General features: G+C 40.1%; 2 protein-coding genes across 5 annotated transcripts; both read right to left on the bottom strand.

The window, feature by feature from the left end:
* Window positions 1-1,727: 1,727 nt before the first annotated feature.
* LOC136425779 (defensin, isoforms B and C-like) lies at window positions 1,728-18,722 on the bottom strand. 4 transcript variants are annotated; one of them, XM_066414728.1, is made up of 4 exons: window positions 18,597-18,722; window positions 2,624-2,667; window positions 2,322-2,433; window positions 1,728-1,839 (listed from the first exon to the last, which is right to left on the bottom strand). In XM_066414728.1, exons 1-4 carry the CDS (start codon window positions 18,645-18,647, stop codon window positions 1,822-1,824), a joined length of 225 nt encoding a protein of 74 aa, XP_066270825.1. In that variant the 5' UTR covers window positions 18,648-18,722; the 3' UTR covers window positions 1,728-1,821. The 4 variants fall into 4 exon arrangements, with proteins under 4 accessions (XP_066270825.1, XP_066270824.1, XP_066270823.1 ...); XM_066414727.1 differs by lacking the exon at window positions 18,597-18,722 and adding an exon at window positions 14,685-14,809; XM_066414726.1 differs by lacking the exon at window positions 18,597-18,722 and adding an exon at window positions 3,087-3,217.
* LOC136425795 (uncharacterized) lies at window positions 5,524-11,524 on the bottom strand. Its single transcript, XM_066414740.1, has 5 exons — window positions 11,405-11,524; window positions 10,535-10,653; window positions 7,856-9,099; window positions 6,603-6,652; window positions 5,524-5,684 (listed from the first exon to the last, which is right to left on the bottom strand). Exons 2-5 carry the CDS (start codon window positions 10,607-10,609, stop codon window positions 5,524-5,526), a joined length of 1,530 nt encoding a protein of 509 aa, XP_066270837.1. The 5' UTR covers window positions 10,610-10,653; window positions 11,405-11,524.
* Window positions 18,723-22,266: the final 3,544 nt, after the last annotated feature.

Genomic DNA, 22,266 nt, shown 5'->3' with positions numbered 1-22,266 from the left:
TTGTTACACTGTGTTTCTCTCATTCAATTTGTGTCCTAATATGTGTCGTCGACTATTATTTTTCAAATCTAGGCATCTTGTTTTTTTCGGCCCTTCTTGTTTTTTTTCGCGCTCTCGCATTAGATCTAGGGTCTCCAAAGGACGTCATCCATAAAAATTACTTGGTGCAGCCTAACCTGAAATCCAAATGTAGCTGATCGACCTGCTGTCTGACTTCCTGTGTCAACAGCGACACCATGCAACTATCGTTAGTACTGCAGCACGAACTGAGCGTAAATAAAGCATCCTCTGGCCTCTGCCATTCTCCATTGAGGTGAACCTTGGCGCTTTTCGTATTGACTGATAGAGCTTAGAGACTGCTAGAATACGGGGATATTTTACTTAAACACTTAAATATGAGAACCCGAAACAATCTATCTTTTTAATCTGCAAATTTAAACTGGCTATTAAAAAGTGATATTATTTGCACGGCGGCCGCAAGCATATGGCACGACCAAAAGTCGTTTGTGACCTTTGTACTACTGTTGAAAAATACTGTAAAATGCAGATGTTCGTGGTGGTTTTATGTTCGCGGTTCAAAACCACCGCGAAAAGTTTTGTCCAATATTGTCGCAGTAACGACATGTATAGCGCTGCAGCGAACTTATAATTAAAACCAGCGCGAACACTCCATTTTCGCCTTAGCGCGAAATGAAAAATTAAATATTTTAGAGTAATATCGCCCCGCGTTGTATATTGATAACCTTTGATACCAGTTTTACGTGCCGATTATCCGATGCGATAAAAGAAATATAGCCAAATGAGTAAAATGAAACAAGGATTTCACCCCCTGTCCCAATAGACCTTTCTCACGCGGCGGCCATGATAGAATGAAAACGAGGCCCTTGTGGCAAACATTAGACCGATCCTAACTGTCAATCACAATTACCAGTTTAGCCAATGATTACCTGATAATTAGAGAATCGACCAATGAGGAAGTGGCAGCATGACCGTCAAGTATTTGCCTTTCTATGTTTTTATTTTGCATTTCTACGCTCTGACAGAGGAGGGCGGAGACTATGGGATCGGTCAACGAAGCTCTAAATTGCTGCATCTTTTTTGTACATTGCATTAGTTGTAATATTGATACTTGGATATCATATTTTAAAACTTACCAATTTTGGTATAGACTGGTAAACCACAGGTCGCACATTCCGAATCCAACGCGTCCGACATCAAACTCTTCACTACTTCGCCGTAAAGGCCCCTTAAGCAGCACTATGCTCCCCAAATGGTGTAAAATAATGCATTCCGACACAGTCCAAAGCACAACCTGGAGCATATCATCAGAGCTAGAAGCGGGCAGTTTAAAGAAGTGCGGCCGAGATGTGTAGCGCGCCTAGTAGGCTATCACTTCACGCCATCAAAAGAAAAAAAAGACCACGACGTTAAGGAGCGATGAACCAAAAGTCAGAAAACTAAGTTTCACCTTAAGAAGGCTTAAAGCACTTAGATTTAAGCTTAATTCACCCACTTAAGTCATCAGGAAGGCGGGGCATCGCGAAAATCATACCGAATGTCAAGTTGAGACATGGGCTTCCATCAAATGACGCAGTCAGTGAATTCCTTTTAAAAACGGTTTTGCGGCCAGAAATGATTAAAGTTGCCGGTATTGGAGTTCGGGGGTGGGGAACAAACACACAAACAGAAAACAAATACTCCGTACACAGAGTCAATAGAAACACATGCATGATTGAAGAATCCTTTATTAGGATTTCGAATCAAGACTTGTTTTTGTTGACAGACGTTCTCCATGACAACGTCACTTTGATGACTCATCTTCTAGCGGCAGGTGCACACCTGAGGAAGGAAGGAAAACTATGAATAGATAATTAGATATTCATACCATACAAGAGCTATATTAATTTTTCATACTTTGTAACACTTTGTGTATAAAAATTCACATGAATACCGTACAACACACAGTGTTTCCTATGATAACAGGGAATACCGTACATTTTACATATTACAGTATTCATCCACAAATGTTTGAGTGTATGGGTTTGTTTGGGGGTGTATGGGTGGTTTTGTGAGTGTATGGGTGAGTGCATGGGTGGGTTTGTAGGTGACAGGCTCTATTGCCTGCCCCAACCCAAACACCCGAACACACCCATCCCCCCCAAACATTAAAGCACCCAAATACCCACCCAATCACCCACAAATAAACCTACAAACCGACCCATACACTCACCCATAGAGCCATCAACCCAAACATACGCTCACACAAACAGACCCATACACCCAACTACACACAACAGCCAATCACAAACTCCCACACTTACGTTCTGGCCGTTGCAGTATCCACCTCTGTAGCCCAGAATGAGACAGTGAGCTGCGCATGCGGAGTCGCCGAAACTAGCTCCTGCGAAGCTGAAGCTCAGAAGATCGCAGGTGCTACAGGGACAACAACAACAACAACAACAAATTACAGCAAAAATATGAGAAACAAATACCCAAAACTGGTGAAAATATAATATTCGCTGAACAAATAATGTAGGACATCAGTGTATATATTTTGTTTATTGTATTCTGTCTGTATCTACATATAACATGCTTTCAACACCGAGTATATAAGTCAACTTACATGCGGGGCTGGGGAGCCATCTTGGGCTTGAACCTCGGGGCGGCCTGTTGGTAAAATGAAGTAGATTTTTTAGTATCAGCTGTAACATGAAACAAGACTTTCCAAAGGGCACAACAGACAAGCACGCTACCGGAAAGGGTTGCAGTCCTTAGGACGGGACTTAATCCGTGATCCACTGTTCATTGAGCTTGTCGAAAAGAGCTAGGGGAATTTCCCAGGTAAAATGAACCTGTAAATACTATATATAGCGTCTGTCTTGTCTCTCACGAACAGTGGAAGATTAGCTCTTCAGTGAGCTAAATTGGATCGAGATCACTTTCCTTTCCTTTCCTAACTTATCTAACTAGATTTGCAAAGAACAAAGGGGTGTCGGGACTTAGGGGTGTTGGAAAATAGCGTATTGGAACATAGGGGTGGAACATAGGGGTGTCGGAACATAGGGGTGTCCCAGCAAAGAACTCACCTCAGCATTAGCCAAAACGGCCAGCACGATCGCAACGATGAGGAACTTCATGGTTCGGTGGGTCAGTTCAGAACGTGTCCGTGTGTTCGTGTCAGAATTATCGTATGCAGAGGTCGATACGTGTACGTGCGTTCTTAATATACCATTTGCGCGGGAAAAGTTACACCTGGACCGGAATTATGATTCAGCCAAAGCGTATCATCTATTGACATACTATGACCTCAATATTTCTGTTTGTCAAGGGCGGCGACTTGTATCCCCCCTTACCACTTTTTGAAACAGTGCTAGGGCTATAGTTTTTTTTTTTTTCATATCTCTCTATCTATAGAAGCTTACTTTACTAAGAATGGCGTCGTGTGGCGTAAGTGGTAGAGCGCGCGGCTGTCAAACAATGAGATCTAATCCCGGGTTGTGCCCAGAGACATGTCCAAACTTGCGCCCCTACGTTGTGCCCTTGGGAAAGGCCCTTAACACGTTTTTCACTATGTAAGAAAGAGATAGAGATAGTGCCATCATATTGTTACTTAGGAGTTATGTTTACAGCAGGATGTACATTTAGCGCTGCCACGAAAAATCTACAAAATATAATGTATAACATCAGAAGTACTGTTGGAGAGACTAGATCTTCTGTATCACTACATTGTAAACTGTTTGACACATGTATTGTACCGACATTATTGTATGGATCTGAAGTCTGGTGCAACAGTAATATGAATGACAAATCCCCGATAGAAACTGTACATTTGAAATTCTGTAAATATGTCCTTGGTGTTCGGAGGAACGCCAGTAACTTTGCATGTGGTGCGGAACTGGGACGTTTTCCGTTGCAAACAGGTGGTCTTCAATACAAAGCCTACATGGTACAAAAAGATCTAGATCACTGAAAAACACCCTGCTGGTTATCTAATGTAAGAAAAATGTTAGAGGAGTCTGGTTTTGCCTACATGTACATAAACGGTCCCTCTAGCCCACATTCTCATTTAAATGAGCTAAAACAAAGATTGAAGGATATTTTCATCCAAAAATTCAACTCAGAATTACATGTAAAAGGAGGGAGAGAAAACCGAGGCAACAAATTAAAGACTTACAAAACATTCAAAGAGATTTATGAAAGAGAAACATATTTAAACATTGCAAACTTTGAACATCGCAGAGCGATGTGTAAACTTCGCATCAGTGACCACTCCCTGCACATAGAATCTGGCAGGCATAACCGAACCCCTCTGAATAATAGAACATGCGAATTCTGTGACCATTCATATGTTGAAAATGAAACCCTTTTTTTACTCGATTGTTCTTTATATAAAGATGAGCGCCAATCGCTGTTTAAGACAATAGAATTAGACAAAGAAGGTAAAAAAATGTCAAAGCAGGACACTTTTATATACCTGATGTCATATAAGAACGAACACATAATGGACAAAGTATGTAGTCATGTTTCCAAATGTTTCTAAAAGAGAGAAGAAACTACTAGGTGATGAACATTAGTTTAGCAATAGTCCACATTTTGTCTGTTTTTTTTAGTTTTCAATGTTAGAATGTAGCATTTTATCAATTTATGTTTTGCATAATGCTTCTTATAGACCACGTGTGATCATCTGTGCATTTAGCACTTCTGGGCAGAAATATGCAATAAAGACTATTACTATTATTATTATTATCATTATCGTTATCATCATCATCATTATCATCATCATCATTATCATCATTATTATTACTATCACTTTTAGTATTATCTTTATCCTTCTTCTTCTTATTATTATACGACACATCCATGCTTTACAAAGCAATTGTTATTCCTTCAAAGCACTACTATGTATTTTATTACTGTGGACATATATAGGAATAAAACATATCTAAGTGATTCATGACAACATCAATGTGAGGATGTACACTATGTTCATGCCACTGGCTTAAAGACATATCCCAAACATCAAGGATTATTACATTCAAGTCGCCAAGGATGTCTCTAGTCTCTAACAACAGTTGATATGCGTACCAGTTGCTGTTGTCTCGAAGATGAGAGAACGTAACATGGCCACGAGTGTTACTTGAGCGTACAAAGAATTTAGTACCAGGATACTTGCTATGGTGATGTTCAATCGCATGGCGGATACCGTACAGTCGTGAACGAAACGTTTCGTCAGGCTCTCCGCTAAAATGCCCCCATAAACCTAATACAAACACAACGTCTGGACCTCCAACTGTATTCCTTATTTCGTTTGCCGTGAAACTGAATACGTTCATAGGCCGTGGGGGAGGGCCGCTGATCGGAAAATGGTGGAACCTAAAATGAATGTTTATGTTGTTGGATTTGTTGGTGGTCACGGTTGGGCCGAGGAAATCCATGTTCGGATTGTCTTCGATGTTGATTGTTTTTGCGAGCTCGCTGTACCATTGGCGAAGAGTTGAGTCCCCCTGGAGGTAGATGGTTTTGTTACGAAGACAGCGAATGGCTGATTCTCGGTCGAACCCATGCTGAACTCGGCAGCGGAGCGAATACCATGTGCCGTAACGCGTTGTACCAGTACCCTTCTGATGCCGGTTCGGGAAGACGGGGTCCACATTTTAGTAGGACTTTACGCTCTGTCCCTTTATCTGAAATTAACATTGAAACAAAAAATATTTAGTACAAAAATACATATTGTCCATGTGTTTCATAATGAATGAAGACCTTTATTGTACATTTTTGCCACACTGGGCTAAGTACAGGTCACAACAAAACATGTTAAACAGATACAATCAACAGATACAAAATGAAACTAGAAAAAAAGCCCTCCGTCAAAATGGTCACACCCAACATTAGCGACCCAAAAAACACCCCTCCAAATAAAATGGTCACATCCAACAAGGCGGCCCCCATCCTTGCAACAAAAACAGAACAGGTTTTGCTAACTATCATTAGATAAATTCGACTTCTCCCTACTTGTCAGTTAACGTTATAGTAGATATAAAAGAACAGATATGTTTCTCGATCTAAATAAAGTTTGTCTAGTTGCATTAAGAAAATGAATTTTTCTACCGTGCTTTAGTGTATGAAATAGGGAAATAGGTTTTGTACAAGCCTATATAGTTAATTTCTTTCTTTCTTACGCATCAATACTGTTTTGTCTACAAATTGTCTTTCAGTGCTTTTCTTTTCTTTTATTTTCTGGTCATTAGATATCGCTTGGTACTAAAAAGTATTAAAAAGCACGAAAAAGTACAAAAAAAGGACGAAAAAGGACGAAAAGGGACGAAAAAGGACGAAAAAGTACAAAAAAGTACGTAAAAGAGGTAAAGTCATATGTTGATGCTATCTGAATTGTATCACCGTTGTAATGCTACAATGTCAAATGATTTGCACTTTTCAAATCACATTCAAAACAATATACTATTTACATTCTAGATTGGCTAGGGATAAAAAAAAGCGAGATTGAGCTGGAAATAATAACGATAAAAAGAATATCCATATGACTGGGCTAAAGATATGTATATAATGTTTCAAGAAAATATTTTTTCAAAAGTATTAATTACCTCTTTCTTTGACAATCACACTGATGTTTGCTTGAACCTCCACTCTGTCCCTTTAATAGGAGAGAAAATAGATTTAATATGTATCATTTATTGGTTTATTGGTCAGAAATTACCCATGCAATGGCAGCCAGTGCTGAATTGCTGCAGGGTTTACAATCACATAATACACAACGGATACATATTTGCTCCACACTTGCACTTTGTGAAACTGTCGCAAGGGTCTGGGAGGCTGCCATTCGGCGCCAGCAAGTGACCTCAATACGACCTTCCCCAACCGCAGTCAAGTACTCATTCACACCTGGGCGGAGTGAGGAATGTCGTGTAACGCTAGTGCCTTTCCGAACGGCACAATATCGGGGCATAGCAGTGGTTTCGAACCCGGGACCTCTCAGTTCTGGGCAAAACATCGCACCGATTGCGCCACACGATGCCATTTTAAGATCTGTAAATAGTGCTACCTGTCATCTAATGTTATTGATTGTCTCACAGTTCAAGAGCAAATTCTGAGACCTTTTAAGTCTGATTCTTTGATTTTAAGAAACATAGGAAGACATTATTAAAGAGAGCCAGGAAGGTATGAAAATGTCGAGACAGTGAGAATATCATAGTAGCTAAATGTTTAGTCCGTGTTTTCTTTTACTTGTGTGGCTTCTATGTTTTGTTGTCAAAGGTAGTTCAATTCCATGTCATGCCAGTCTATTACCTTCGCCGAGAAGGTTATGCATAGGGTAGAGTTTGTGTGTATGTATGTATGTATGGTGTGTGTGTGTGTGTGTGTGTGTGTGTGTGTGTGTGTGTGTGTGCGTATGTGTGTGTGTGTGTGTGTGTGTGTGTGGAGAATACCTGGGTGGATTGTCTTCAATTTGGTATTTGGTATGTTTGTAGATTTTGATAAGACCTGAAAAAAAATAGATTTTGGCCCCCCTAGCAGCTTCTTACGGTACTGCAGCAGAACTTCCTGTTTTGATATATCATATTCTGGACATGCTATGGGACTGATTTTTGAGTGGTAGACAGCTCTTTGAACAGAGAGTAAGTGGTATGGATTTGGGCCCCCTAGTGACTTTTTTAAACTGCAGGAGCAGGTTATCCTTCAGACTTTGAAAGAGAATAATTCAAAAAGAGCTTGTTGCTTCTACAATGATCAAGGCCCAAATGCGTTGACCGCTATGGCAACAAGGGGACCTTCAAAAAGATAAAAACGATATAAAGTACTATTCTGTTGGTATTTCAAAGCAAGGACATATGTATACCCTTCAAGAAAAGCCTTCTCCTCTTTTGTGAAGACGTCTTCGACTCCAAGAGACTTGTTCCTGTCCTGTCTGCACTCGATCGGAGCCTCACATGGAGCATTCTTCGGTTTATGACAATACCACGTAACGTTTATAACAGGTTCCGAAAAATCACAAATGTTCCTACTATAGTCCGCCTTCTCGTTTTGGTTAAAAGTGCAGCTAGTCCACTCGGTATTGTTCGACGTCGCATCGAAGAAGGAACAGGAGTAAAAACGTCTTATCTTGTGGCTTCGACTTTTCTTGAGGATGTTGACTGCTTCGCTGGAGTGGATCAATCGGACTTGGGCAGTCACCAAGCCAGGCCAACCGAGGACAAAGCGGGCGATGTAGGTCCCGTTGCCGTAATCTGTGATTTTACCAGCGGTGCTAGCCTGAATAGGAGATGTGCTGAACAGTTGAGTGGTAAAATAGTCTCCGCCGGTAGTTTTCGGACGAGAAAATGCATCTCTAGCAACTATTTTAATCAACAGTTCGTCTCCTACTTCGTATATTGGCCTACGGTTGAAAATGTGCGCACCTGTTTTCTCAGAGGCGGTTGGGCCGCTACCGGAGGCAGCGTTTTCACCTGAAACTATGTTTCGCCGTCCATCTTTCTGTGGAGGGTTCTGATTGGGTAACACTTCGTCCTTTTCTTTGGGGATAAGCACATTTTCCTGCCCTCCATCGTTGTTTGGGGGTTTCTGATTGGGTAGTACTGTGTCCTTTTCTTTCGAGACGACTGGTTGGACATTTGCACTGGAAGCAGCGTTGTCATTTATACTTTTGACTTCCATCCTTGTTTCATCTTTATGACTTTCATCCTTGTTTGGAAGGCTCTGATTGGGTAACGCCTTTCCCTTTTCTTTGGTGATTGGTTGCTCATTTGCATTGGAGGCAGCGTTATCGTCTGTGCCCTTCTCTTGCCGTACATCTTTGCGTGGGGGATTCTGATTGGGTAACGCTTTGTCCTCTTCTTCTACGATGATTGATTGGCCATTTGCGCTGGAGGCAGCGTTGCCATCTTTAATCATGTCTTGTCGGCCATCTTTGTTCGGGGGCATCCGGTTTACTAACACTTGGTTAATTTCTTTGGAGATGGTTGGTTGGCCATTCCCGCTGAGGATAGCGTCGCCATCTTTAATCCTGTCTTGCTGTTGCGTTATTCGTGGTCCAATCTGATTGGGAAGCATTTTGTTTATATCACCGTGAAGGATCGTGGGTTTCTGTGAAAGAAACAAAATGGCGGTACATAGTTTGAGTCACGAATAGACTTTAAGTTAATATACTATGAATTCGGCTGGAACTTGTTTTGGAAGTTAGTTGTGCATGTGCTAAATAGAGAATAAGTCAATCCATTTTGTTTTTATTTTAGTTCTTTAGCCACTCAGTGACAAGGCATTCTGCTTTTAAATAAGGCACAAGAAATGCATGCATTAGATGGATTGATTAGCCTAATAGAATATTATCTATATGTACCAGTGGATGCCATACTTTGTACATGTACCTTGTACAATTGTTGTGCAATAAATTCATTATATTTATTTGTAATAATGTATACTTTATGAATTAGGCCATGTTGGTTCGATTATATTGATGACATCCCATAGGTAAAAAAAAACTTGTAAGCGAGCGAAAAAAGTTTGACAAAAAAAAAGAGCTTATAATATTGCTTTCATTATGAAATCTAAGTCGTCAGGGATATTGAACAAATCACTATACAGAACAAAAGATTCAACTTTTTTTATTTTTTTTTACATCTTCTTCTTTGATTTTGGAAGTGCTTTGGGCATTCTTTGACCGTTTTCGTATCCGATGTTTTTGTTGCAATTTGCAGCATATATTTGCTCAGTTTTTGTTTGTTTGTTTTACTTCTGTTTTTGACAGACAATGACGACATGGCACTGCACTCAAGTTTTTATAACATATATTAATAGCGTCATGTACAGATAACAACATACCCATTTTTTTTATACCAGGACGAAGTGAGGAAGTCGTGTAAAGTGCCTTTCCCAAGGGAAAGGCACAACATCGGTGGAGCAAGGGGGATTCGAACTCGGGACCTCTTGGTTCTGGGCCGAACACCCTGCCGTTACGCCACACGACCCCACATTTGCTCAGTTTGAAGCTGCTTTGTACGATTTGTCGTATAGTCGGAAACTTTTTTTTAAAGGACACAAATTGATGCGCGCGGATGTCATCCATATAATTGAATCAACATGGATTTAGACATAGTTAACTTAAACAATGAGTAACAAACTATGTTGGAAAAAACAATGGTATAAACATTAATTAGGGTCAAGAAAGACAACAAGGAAGTTGTTTACAAAATATTAAAATATCAGCTCAGTAAGTATAAGCTGTCAAAGGCTATAAGCATTAGTCCAAAGTGCAACTTTTTTTCCAAAAATAATCTGGAGGGTGTTATGTATATCTTATGAGTTAGATATAGTTACAAACAATCGGTAACGAACTATGTTGCAAATAAAGAAAACAACAACGCGCTAATAACATTCCACGTCAATATTTACACATCAAAATGGCGATAGCCCTTCCCATAATGCACCACTCCCTTAGCATGATCGAGAGAAAAATGGCGGCGCCCATGGACGGGACCTAAACCAATATAGGTTTTGCTATCGCAAACCTGTAAATACTTACACTTCTTATAAACAGCAGTACAAGTAGCAATCCCAGTATCGGTACCCCTCTCACAAACACACTCTGAATCCGCATTGTAGGAAGTGTGCTTGTGGATAAGAAAGGAATTGTTTTTCTTTCTGAAAGAAAAAAAGAAATATTATATCAAAGACCCAAACTACTTTTGTAAGGGCTCCCATGGAAACCAATCACTCGGTTAACTGAGGGGACCACCCTAGCTAAAGATTAATGAATAAGTAAGTAACTGCAGACAGGGTGTAAAGTTCATGTCATTTAGCATAATCAGTATGTAAATTTTCCTCACTAATTATACAATTTTTTCAGCACTACTTTATGCCCCCGCTTCATTTAGTGGGTCGCGGATGAATACTGTCTTTTGCGACCTGGAAACAAACATGTCCCTCCGCCCAAGACAAACAAATACAACATTCGTCAAGTAAAGCAGTCGTAATGAAGTTTTGTTCTATGCACTTTAAACAGTGCAATACGGCTTCTCCGTCCACCCCTAACGTTTTTAACCAAGCCCTACTCTTCTCAAAAAAGTGCAAATAACTTTCAACCCAGAAACTCCCCAATACACGAGACTGAAGGATTGCATGACACATCCTTCCAAGATACGATCTTCTTGTTGAAAGCATCGAATTATAACATAACCTTTACTATAAATACGGTAAGAAAAGCAACTGTATAACTCGTAACACTGCTAAACCCCCAAGCTCCAAATATACGGATCAAAACCTGTACTAACGCAAATGCTAACATTAAGCTCCCGTATTTACAAGCTATCTGTATAGTGACGGTTTTTTCTTCTACGTACAGTCGTCAATCTAGATCTTTCACTATTAGTAAGTAACTGTTCAAAATCCTTACCGTTTTGATACTTAATCTTGAGATTAAAATCCTTCAAAAATACGCTTGGAGTTTACAAAATGATTGAGCTCGAGTTTATCGAGTCAAAGGTATTGAGGTCACCGGACACACTCCCTGGCAGCCATCTTGGATGTAAGAAACCAGAAAAACGTGTTATGGTAATCAGCTCAACAAGTGTCTGATATTGTTTGGTAATGCATAGTACTTTTAATGATTGTTATCAGTAGACAAACTTTTTAAATTGTAAACTGGGTTGACTATAACTTAAATCGTTGTACTGAGTCAATTTGGTCATTCAATCCTTTTCAATTCAGCCTTTGACATTTATCTTTCCGCGGTACATTATATATTCCATGTGTGGTAATCTGTGCATTTAGTCCTTTTGGGCAGAAATATGCAATAAAGAACATAGACTTTGCCAATATTGTAAGCTAAATCAAATTGAAAATGAATGGCACTTCATTTTAGATTAAAGACTTCACGACAAAGGAATGTTATTTTCAAATGTATCAATTAAAAAAATCCCATATAATATCTAAACGCAACGGAAAAATTCATATTTTTGTTGCGTCTAGGCAACCCTTATATAAGAAACATGATCTGTTCATACATCTACACATGTACAAAGAAGAAGACGTTGACTCTACTGGATTAGCTTAGCTTATCACTTTCGTCTACCATGTATGTTTAACCCATGTACTGTATATATTTTGCTGTATATGTCACAGACACTTACATGTTAGCTAGGTTTATGTTAGACGTCCTATATTAATGGACACGGGGCACGAATGTACAATAAAGATCATTCATTCATTCATTCATTCATTCGTTCATTCATTCATTATCATCTCCATGAAAAATGGAGATATAGCGAAAACACAGACAAACAAACCACAAAGGACACCCCCGCGAATCAGTAGTCTCTTCCTTTGACCTCATGACCTGGGCTATTGTGTCGAATTATTGTACAACCTCTGAACTGTATATCCTGCCACTCCGACTAATCTGACCTTTGCGGTGACCCATCTTACCACTCACTCCCTGACACTCTTCTGACAGTGTTGTCGAATAGTTACGCTGGACAAACACCAACACAAACACACACACACACACACACACACACACACACACACACACACACACACACACACACACACACACGCACACACACACACACACATACACACATATACAAACCGAAAACAAAGTCTCCATGCACATAGTCAATAAAAACGCATAAATGATTTAAGAATCATTTATTCGGATTGTGAATCAAGACTTGTTTTTGTTGACAGACGGTCTCCATGACAACGTCACTTTGATGACTCATCTTCTAGCGGCAGGTGCACACCTAAGGAAGGAAGGAATAGTATGAACAAATAATTAGATATTCATACAAGAAATATATTCATTTTTCATATTTTGTAATACTTGGTGTCAGAAATTCACAAAACACCGTAAAAAACACAACACTTCCCATTATAGCAAGGAACATCGCACACTTTACATCTTACAGAACTAGTCATTATGTTAGCGTATTCATGCTCAAGTATTTGTGTGTGTTGTTTTGTTGGGGGGGGGGCGTATGGGCGGGTTGGTAAATATATGAGTGAGTGTATGGGTGGGTTTGTCGGTGACATGCAATATTGCCTGCCCCCACCCAAACATCCCCAAATACACCCACACACGCACCAAAACACCCACCCAATCACCCACAAACAAACCTACAAACCCACCCATACAAGCATCGACCCACCCATTGGCCCATCCAAACACACATACAGACAAACCCATACACCCACCCACCCAATCACAAAAAAACACCCACGTGCACACACCCCAACAGTCAGTGCTAGTCTTTCACAAACTCCCGGAACTTCCGTTTTGGCCGTTGCAGCATTCATACAGCCATCAACCCACCCATACGCTCACCCAAACAGACCCATACACCCAACTAAACACAACAGCCAATCAAAAACTCCCACACTTACGTTTTGGCCGTTGCAGTATCCGCCTCTGTAACCCAGAATGAGGCAGTGGGCTGCGCATGCGGAGTCGCCGAAGTTGGCTCCTGCGATGGTGAAGCTCAGAAGATCGCAGGTGCTACAGGGACAACAACAACAACAACAAATTACAAAAGATAGAGAGTTTTTGTCAATTTCTCGGTGCCATAGCCCTAGCCACACAGATGTTAATCATAAGGATCCTCTCCTTCCCTTCTTACTTGCTGTCCATGGTCGATACAATGCTACTTTCAGTAAGGGGGTGTCGGCCTACAATGCTGCAGTGCCTGCAAATCCTGCTAGGGGGCCTTGAAATCGCCATGTTTTTTAGAGACCTCAATAACAACGCGCATAGTAAAACTCATACAAGTCTATCAAAAGGGTCTCGAGTTATAGGTGCGAACACACATTCACAGCCAAAAAAACAGTACCCCCGTCGGAGGTGAACCGGTCGGGGCCCGGCCGGGACTACGCCACTTACGGGCACCGGTACAAAATCATTAACAGAGTATGAAGGTCAACTTACATGCGGGGCTGGGGAGCCACCTTGGGCTTCAACCTCGGGGCGGCCTGTTGGTAAAAAAAAAAGTAGATTATTTAATATCACTGTCAGAACATAGGGGTGTTGGAACATAGGGGTGTCGGAACATAGGGGGTGCTGGAACATAGGGATGTTGGGCTGCACTGAGGGATTTTGGAACATCGGGGTGTCGGAAGATAGGGGTGTTGGAACGTAGGGTGTTGGAATATAGGGGTGTTGGAACATAGGGGTGTTGGAACATAGGGGTTTCGGAACATAAGGGTGTCGGATCATAGGGGTGTCGGAACATATGGGTGTTGGAACATAGGGGTTTCGGAATATAGGGGTGTTGGAATATAGGGATGTTGGAACATTGGGGTGTCGGAACATAGGGGTGTTGGAACATAGAGGTGTTGGAAAATAGGGGTGTTGGAACATAGTGGTGTCAGAATACAGGGGCGTTGAAACATAGGAGTAACGGAACATATATAGGGGTGTTGGAACAAAGTGGTGTCGGGACTTAGGGGTGTTGGAAAATAGCGTGTTGGAACATAGGGGTGGTGGAACACAGAGGTGTTGGAACATAGGGGTGTCGGAACATAGGGGTGTCAGAATATAGGGGTGTTGAAACATAGGAGTGACGGAAAATATATAGGGGTGTTGGAACAAAGGGGCGTCGGAAAATAGCGTGTTGGAACATAGGGGTGTCGGAACATAGGGGTGTTGGAACATAGGGGTGTCCCAGCAAAGAACTCACCTCGGCATTAGCCAGAACGGCCAGCACGATCGCAAAGATGAGGAACTTCATGTTTCAGTAGGTCAGCTCGGAACGTGTCCGTGTGTCAGTGTCAGAAATGTCGTCTGCAGAGATCGGTGTACGCGCGTTCTTCTTATACTATTTGCGCGGGAAAAGTTACACCTGGACCGGAATTATGATTCAGCCAATACGTATCATTTATTGACATACTATGTATAACCTCGATATGTCTGTTTTCAAGGACGGTGTCTTTTATATAACATCTGCTAACATAATTCCACCAGGGTACATAATTCTGCCACGTGCACCCTAAAGAGATACGTCCATAGTCCAAACAGATCTCCAACACAACGTTCCCCAATATAATGTACTCCTGTATATCCAAACAGATCTCCAACCCAACGTCGCCCAGTATAATGCACCCCGGAATATCTAAACTGTGCATACATGGGGGTGCTGCACTAGAGAGATCTCAAACCCACTGTTTTTGCAAAGTGGCGAATTTATGTAACACGATGGTTAATGTTAAAGGAGCACCCACCGCCCCCCCCCCCACACACACACAAATTGCAGAGAAAATACCAGAAAACTGATCCAAATGTCGAAGATTGCCAAAGACAATTCCAAAGCCAGATATGTAAAAAAAAAATGGAGAATCTATTGTTCGGTATACTATACTCTGTGTGTTTAGTCGTTTCTTCCGCCTTTCTGAGCACTTAGATTTCAAAACTAAGGCAACGTTTTTTTGCAAAACGTTTGGGGTGTGTAGAGAATGAAATCCTTATAATCAAATCAACATGGCCTTATTGGGCGAAAAACAATATTTCTCCAAGCGCCAAATTTACCCCCAGTGGCAAGGTCACTGGATGTCATAATATCCAAACTTATGAAGCTATTGACGTATGTTAGATAAATACACGTGGTTATGACGATTCTATCGGTACCACGTACATGTAACTCCTGTTGCAACCGGTAGCATGTTTGATAACAAGAGCAAATTTGACCAAATATCGTATTAGGGCAAAGATAACCTTCCTCTCCAAGGAAGTGAGTCATGGGTGACATGCTAAATATAATGATCGTTTTATTTGGGACCCCCTACATGCGAAGGTAAAACAAATAAAATACTTTTATTACCCAAGGATAGAGACTCCTTGTTTAAACAGTATGTCGTCGATTGGTATAAATATGTATCGCATCAGCCCACGTTAACCTTGATATTTTTTGTGACGCCTCAGGAGCGTTGCCAAATGTTGTGTCATTAAAATTTAATTTTCTACCGTTTATATCTAATCTAGGTCAGTGAAATGCCATTTGACGTTGTTGATATCGATGAGGAAATGTATTCGTTCTTTCACCAGTTATGGAATGTTTGAAAGTGCTCTATAGCTCTGAGTGGCTCGTGTGTATAAGATACAACACGGTGTATGCTGTATCGCCCGAGGTACCAGCCCGACCGCGGGTAGGATCGCCCAACGGCCGCATTCATGCCATAACCACCCGAGAAAACACAGATTTCAATTTAAAATGTGCCAGAAGCTGAGAAAAGCTGTTGTCCTAAAACTGTAAAAACAGCAGTTTCAACGTCCGAATCCGGTATTCAAATTTTCGATAGCGGCCCAACGCTTTCGAAGCGCCTTCAAAATATTCTATGGAAGCCCGTGTGATAAAAAAACAACAACATGTGATAACCCGAAATATCACCCGGTCTGGAACACCCCTATCGAACGTCATCGCCGCTCAGGTATGACATATAACCCAGTTCACAAAACTGATATCAAAGGTTCTTGATATTCGGCCGGAGCGTTATATAATGTTTACTTTAAAAGTAGCACCGAATGTTACTCAAAAAGGGGTACAAAGGTTGTGAACGACTTTGATGACAACGCGCGTGCCCTGCAAATAATGTCACTTAGCCTGTGTGTAGATCAAAGAAGGTGCACCGGTAGGATGTTTTCCGTTGATTATTTATAGCGAAGTTGGCCAAATACTAGAGCAAATACAACCTTCTCTCATAAGGACTTCGAAGGACGTCATTCTAAAAATATTGAAATAATCAAACAAGCCTATTGCCGCTTAGTGCATTGTTATTGCATCATCACTACTAGTTAGGCCCCACTAGATGAGCGCCTACGACACTTTTTTGCAGCGCCCCAGGAGCGTTGCCGATTGGTGTATTATCTAACTACGGCCATCTGAGCTTGAAAATACATCGGTTTCTTGACACTTTCTTCCTCTATAACCCCAAAATAACATCACTCGAGCGCGATTGAGGGCACTTTTATTCAGATGTTCAGATCACAACTTATGATAATTATTTGTGTTGACAGGCGGTCTCCATGACAACGGCGCTTTGATCACTCATCTTCTAGCGGCAGTTGCACACCTGAGGAGGGCGGAAAAGAAATTAATGTTATAAAAAAAAAGGTTTCATTTTATTACAATAGTAAAAAATTATTATTTTTTTTGCATATTTTCCTTTAATTCCTGCACGTATATTCACAAGAACAATTCAAAAGATACTGCGTTCTTCTTAATAATAGCGACCACCAGAGAAAAAGTCATACCACACTTACGTTGTTGTTATTGCAGTATCCGCCCGAATAGCCCAGAACGAGGCAGTGAGCTGCGCATGCGGAGTCGCCGAAGCTGACTCCAGCAATGGAGAAGCTCAGAAGATCACAGGTGCTACAGGAACAACAAATCACAAAAAAGGTTACACATTTAGAAATGACGTAATGTTAATACATGCGGGATGATTAAGCTTAAAGTTTGTGTTTTTTTTTTCCTCTTTTTTAATAAAAAATAAAGTTTTACTTCTACTTAAATTTAATGCCGGACTATTGCATGGTACAACAAATGACAAAGAAAAATATAACATTATCTAGAAATATGTTCGGTGAAGTAATGTTAATACGTGGAGGATTATCAATCTTTTTCATTTTTTTTCTTCAATTTTTTTTCATCTTTTAGATATGAACCGATTGTAAAACAAAACACGAACACCCTACCCACCCAAATCAGACGACAGCCTCTCAATTAAGTAGCGATTGCATATGGACATATAAGTGTAGGTACATGTATACTCCTTCATGCAGTCATAGGATGGCCCCAGGACCCGAAAACGATATCTCTTCGACCTAAAAGCCCTGTCACACTTGCGCGTATATGCAAGTGCGCATGAGTTGCGCATGAACATTTTTTTTTTGGTTTATGTAAAGTTTGCAGGGGAGAAGTTGTTTTCTACTTTGACCCACCGTTGTGCAGCCTAGTTATCGAACCAAAGAAATGACTTCTTCGGCTGCAAAGTTAACCTAAAACAAAAACTTGTTAATACGCGACTCATGCGGACTTGCATATACGCACAAGTGTGACAGGGCCCTTAGATAGTCAACAAACGCACTAATAGTGCTAACATATGGACACATATGGTTATACTTTTACTTACATGCGGGGTTGAGGAGCCATCTTGGGCTTGAACCTCGGAGCGGCCTATTTGTAAAAGATAAATAAAATCGTTATCCACAACTCATAATGGTGAAAAAGAAATCAAATATTTCATAATAACAGCTTTCCAAAACTGCAATATGTGGATGAAGTGTCGATGATAGTTAAAGTAGATCTAACAGATATCTTATGTTTTTAGAACCGTTTTTAAACATATACAACAAGGTATTCATACGAATTCTATGGAATTCACACGAGTTTTATAGAAGTCGTATACTTTTGATCCACTGCTAAATAACATACGAATTCTATGGAATTCATACGAGTTCTACGGAATGCGTACGATTCTTACTATTAGTAAAACTCGTATGAATTCCGTTAAATTCGCATGTTTCTCAGATAGTGAATCGTATGAATTCCGTAAAACTCGTATGAAAGTATCAAGGAGTTTTGTAAAGAACTTGCCTCGGCGTTTGCCAGAACGGCCAACACGATCGCAACGATGAAGAACTTCATGGTACAGTCGGTTGCTATGGAACGTTATCCGTCTGACAGAAATGTCGTCTGCGGTAGTCAGGAGGAATACGGGGGTTTTATACTTTTGCGCGGGAAAATCTACAGCTGCACATGTATATGTGATGCTGTGACGACTTATAATTATAGTTATGACGCGCGTACAGACTGTTGACTTAACATAATATATATATAGAATTAACCTTGAAATAACCTTGACGTCACAGTGTACGTGAGTCAATGGCCATACCTGCCCCCCTCCCCCTCAACCCTAAATACGTGTACATTTTAACACCTTCCTTAAGTAACATTTTCTAGAGCTACCATCTTCGTAGACTCCAATGTGATCATAATATATATAGAATTAACCTTGAAATAACCTTGACACAGTGTACGTGAGCGATGTCATGGCAATACCTATTTGCCCCCTCCCCCTCAACGCTAACTACATGTACATTTTAGCACCTTTCTTTAACATTTTCTAGAGCTAACATCTTCGGAGACTTCAATGTGATCACGATATATATAAGATTAACCTTGAAATAACTTTGACACAGTGTGCGTGAGTCATGTCATAGCCATACCTATTTGCCATCCCCCCTCCCCCTCAACCCTAACTACGTGTAAATTTTAGCGCTTTCCTTTTGGTATTTTCTAGAGCTACCACCCTGTAAGACTTCAATGTGATCTTTTAAGTTTTGGGAGGATTTTTTTTTTGTACATTTTAAAACATCAAGGATTGTCGTATGAATACTTCGTGTTGTTTGAATATTGGTGAATGTTTAGATTGTTTGGTTTCATAAGTGTGAATATGCCTCTATTTCTTTAGATTTGCGCACAGACACGCTATGTAGAAACAATCGCTTTTAGATTTCTTTCAAAACTTGTATTTTGTGGCCAAACTTTTCAATCGTTGATTTTTTTCATGTCTGTTATACTTCTATCATAATATTGCTCTTAGATGTGGAATTGAGTATCAAAACAGCCACAAGAAACCAAACCCCTTTACGGACCTTTTTGCGATTTCCCAATTCCCGAAAAGACCGAAATTTGACAATTTGACGGTCTACGTTGTTTTCTACAACCTCATTGTAGCAGTCGGCTCTATGGCAATAAACCGCGTTTTTAGGGATAGTATGAAGTCTTTCATTATGTTGCAAATGTAGCTTGTTTGCCATTTCAAACGTTTCCCAAGGTTATCCAAATACAACGTTAAGCAACTTCCGAGTTTCTTCTATGACTCTCTGTGGTTTAAAGATGCCCCTACTATACAGCTGAATAAAGTGTTAGTATTTATTGTACAAGCATGTTGATTGGTCCAATAGAAAATATCAACCAATCAATGTTGACCAACGTTTGATCTTCGGGTACATGACAATATGTTTCCCGTCAGTACCTCTGAGCTAGATATTGATTGGTTGCTGAATGGCCAAATTGCATGTCCAATGGGTTTCATCTAAAGGGTGTTTTTTTCCATTGACTTTGGCCAATCAGCAGTCAATTAGTATGTACATACGGATAATAATCAGTATTCCCGCACAGCAGACATTGCTACATGCTGATTGGTCAATACAACTTTGAAAAACCAACCAATGTGCCCCTAGCATGGCGTTTCTGGTCAACTTGATGCATTTATCTGATTCGCTGCTTGGATGTCTAACATGAAATTGTATTGGCAATATTCCTAAGGTGCCAAATATTTCAATCCGCTTAGTGGCGCTCTTGACACGTACCCAAAATTGGCATCGGTGGTGGAAAGTGGCCATTGATTTGTTTTAGGGGAGAAAAATGTAATAATGGTAACCTTGCTGTAATAGTACAACTTTTGCGGCTTCTAATCATCCTAAATGCCCAAACTAATGTTAGGCCACAGCAAGTAAATCTTATGGATGACATCCTCCGTAGACCCCAAAACTAATGAGATGGGGTGGAAAAAAACAAGGCAGGCAACAACAACAAAAAGATTCCTATAATTTCTCATTTTGAGATCATACATCTTGTTAAACAATTGAGGCGACAAAATATGATATCATTTATTCCTGTATTCAACGAATGAAGTTTCAAATATAATATAAGACCTCCTTGATTCAACAGTAAACATGTCCTAGTAGATGTGTATACATCTCAATAGACTAACTACAACAAATGCAGAAAAGAGCGTGTTCTACCATCATCTGAAGCAACTACACTGGGTATTCATATGCAATGAAACACCCTGTGTATACAGCACAATTAAATAGAACCAAGGACATTATATAATGTCCTTACTAGAACAAATGCAGAAAACAGCTTGTTATACCATCATGGGCAGGAACTACACTGGGTATTCATATGCAATGAAACACCTTAGACTGTCAACATCAAACTGTCCTTGAAGATGTGTATACAGCTCAATTAACTAGGACCAAGGACATTATATAATGTCAAATGCAGAAAACAGCTTAGCTTGTCATGATCATTTCATCATGGGCAGGAACTACACTGGATATTCATATGCAATGAAACACCTTAGACTGTCAACGTTTACGACATATTTGCCAATTTTTGGCATGTTGACCACCGTCGGAGGGCAATTAAATTCCTTGTGTTTTTTTTTCGAAATCAGGCGAATATTAATGAGCGCGCTGATGTCATCCATAAAAATTACTTGCTGTGGCCTTACTTGATGTTATGTAACTACTAGAACTCGCACTGATGTGCCATAAGCGTTTTGTTGATCCCAGATGTATCAGACGCCTACGTGTTGCCCAGGTATTATCAAGGACTTATAAAACATTCAAAAAGATCTATGAAAGAGAAACATATCTACACATTGCAAACTTCGAACATCGGTGAGCGATGTGTAAACTTGGCATCAGTGACCATTCCCTACACATAGAATCTGGCAGGCTGCATAACCGTACCCCTCTGAATAATAAAACATGCGAATTCTGTGACCATTTATATGTGGAAGATGAAACCCATTTTTTACTCGACTGTTCCTTATATGATGATGAGCGGCAATTGCTATTTAAGACAATAGGATTAGACAAGAAATGTACAAAAAAATGTCAAAGCAGGACATTCTCATATACCTTATGTCAAGTACGAATGAGCACATAATGGATAGAGTATGTAGTCATGTTTCAAAATGTTTCAAAAAGAGAGAAGAAACTATTACATGTATTAGGTGACCAATGTCAGTTTAGCAATAGTCCACCGTTTGTTTAATTTTTAGTTTACTATATTATAATGTAGAATTGTATCAATTCTTGTTATGTACTTTGCTTCTTATAGACCATGTGTGGTCATCTGTGCATTTAGCCCATCTGGGCAGGAACATGCAATAAAGACTAGTATTATTAATATATCATTTATATGGACTTTTGATACTTTTAAGCAAAAGGTTTCGCCTACATTGTGTCAAAGTTTTGTTCGTTCAGCTAATATTGAGCTGACAATAAACGAATCCTCAGAAGAAAATGTTATGACTCATTTCATTTGATAAGGCCATTTATGGCACTCACAATGTGTTTTATCCAGCAGATGAAATACACAACATGCTAAAACATACATGCAGAACTAATACGTTATACAATGACAATGACAATGAACTTTATTGCATACTCATGCCCAACATGGC

Source organism: Branchiostoma lanceolatum, chromosome 19, assembly GCF_035083965.1.
Source record: "Branchiostoma lanceolatum isolate klBraLanc5 chromosome 19, klBraLanc5.hap2, whole genome shotgun sequence".
Taxonomy (NCBI): Eukaryota; Metazoa; Chordata; class Leptocardii; order Amphioxiformes; family Branchiostomatidae; genus Branchiostoma; species Branchiostoma lanceolatum.
The sequence above is the reverse complement of the archived record's forward strand: the minus strand, read 5'-3'. Positions and strand labels throughout refer to the sequence as shown.

Bases quoted from the DNA above. Each gene is read 5' to 3' on its own strand.
- LOC136425795 (XM_066414740.1), bottom strand. From the start codon at position 10,609: ATGCGGATTCAGAGTGTGTTTGTGAGAGGGGTACCGATACTGGGATTG. The intron at 9,100-10,534 runs GTAAGTATTTAC...TTTCTTTCACAG, and splicing joins TACTGCTGTTTATAAGAAGT to AAACCCACGATCCTTCACGG. The intron at 5,685-6,602 runs GTAATTAATACT...TGTTAATTTCAG, and splicing joins TGTGATTGTCAAAGAAAGAG to ATAAAGGGACAGAGCGTAAA.
- LOC136425779 (XM_066414728.1), bottom strand. From the start codon at position 18,647: ATGAAGTTCTTCATCGTTGCGATCGTGTTGGCCGTTCTGGCAAACGCC. The intron at 2,668-18,596 runs GCAAGTTCTTTA...TTTTACCAACAG, and splicing joins CCGTTCTGGCAAACGCCGAG to GCCGCCCCGAGGTTCAAGCC. The intron at 2,434-2,623 runs GTAAGTTGACTT...TTGTCCCTGTAG, and splicing joins ATGGCTCCCCAGCCCCGCAT to CACCTGCGATCTTCTGAGCT.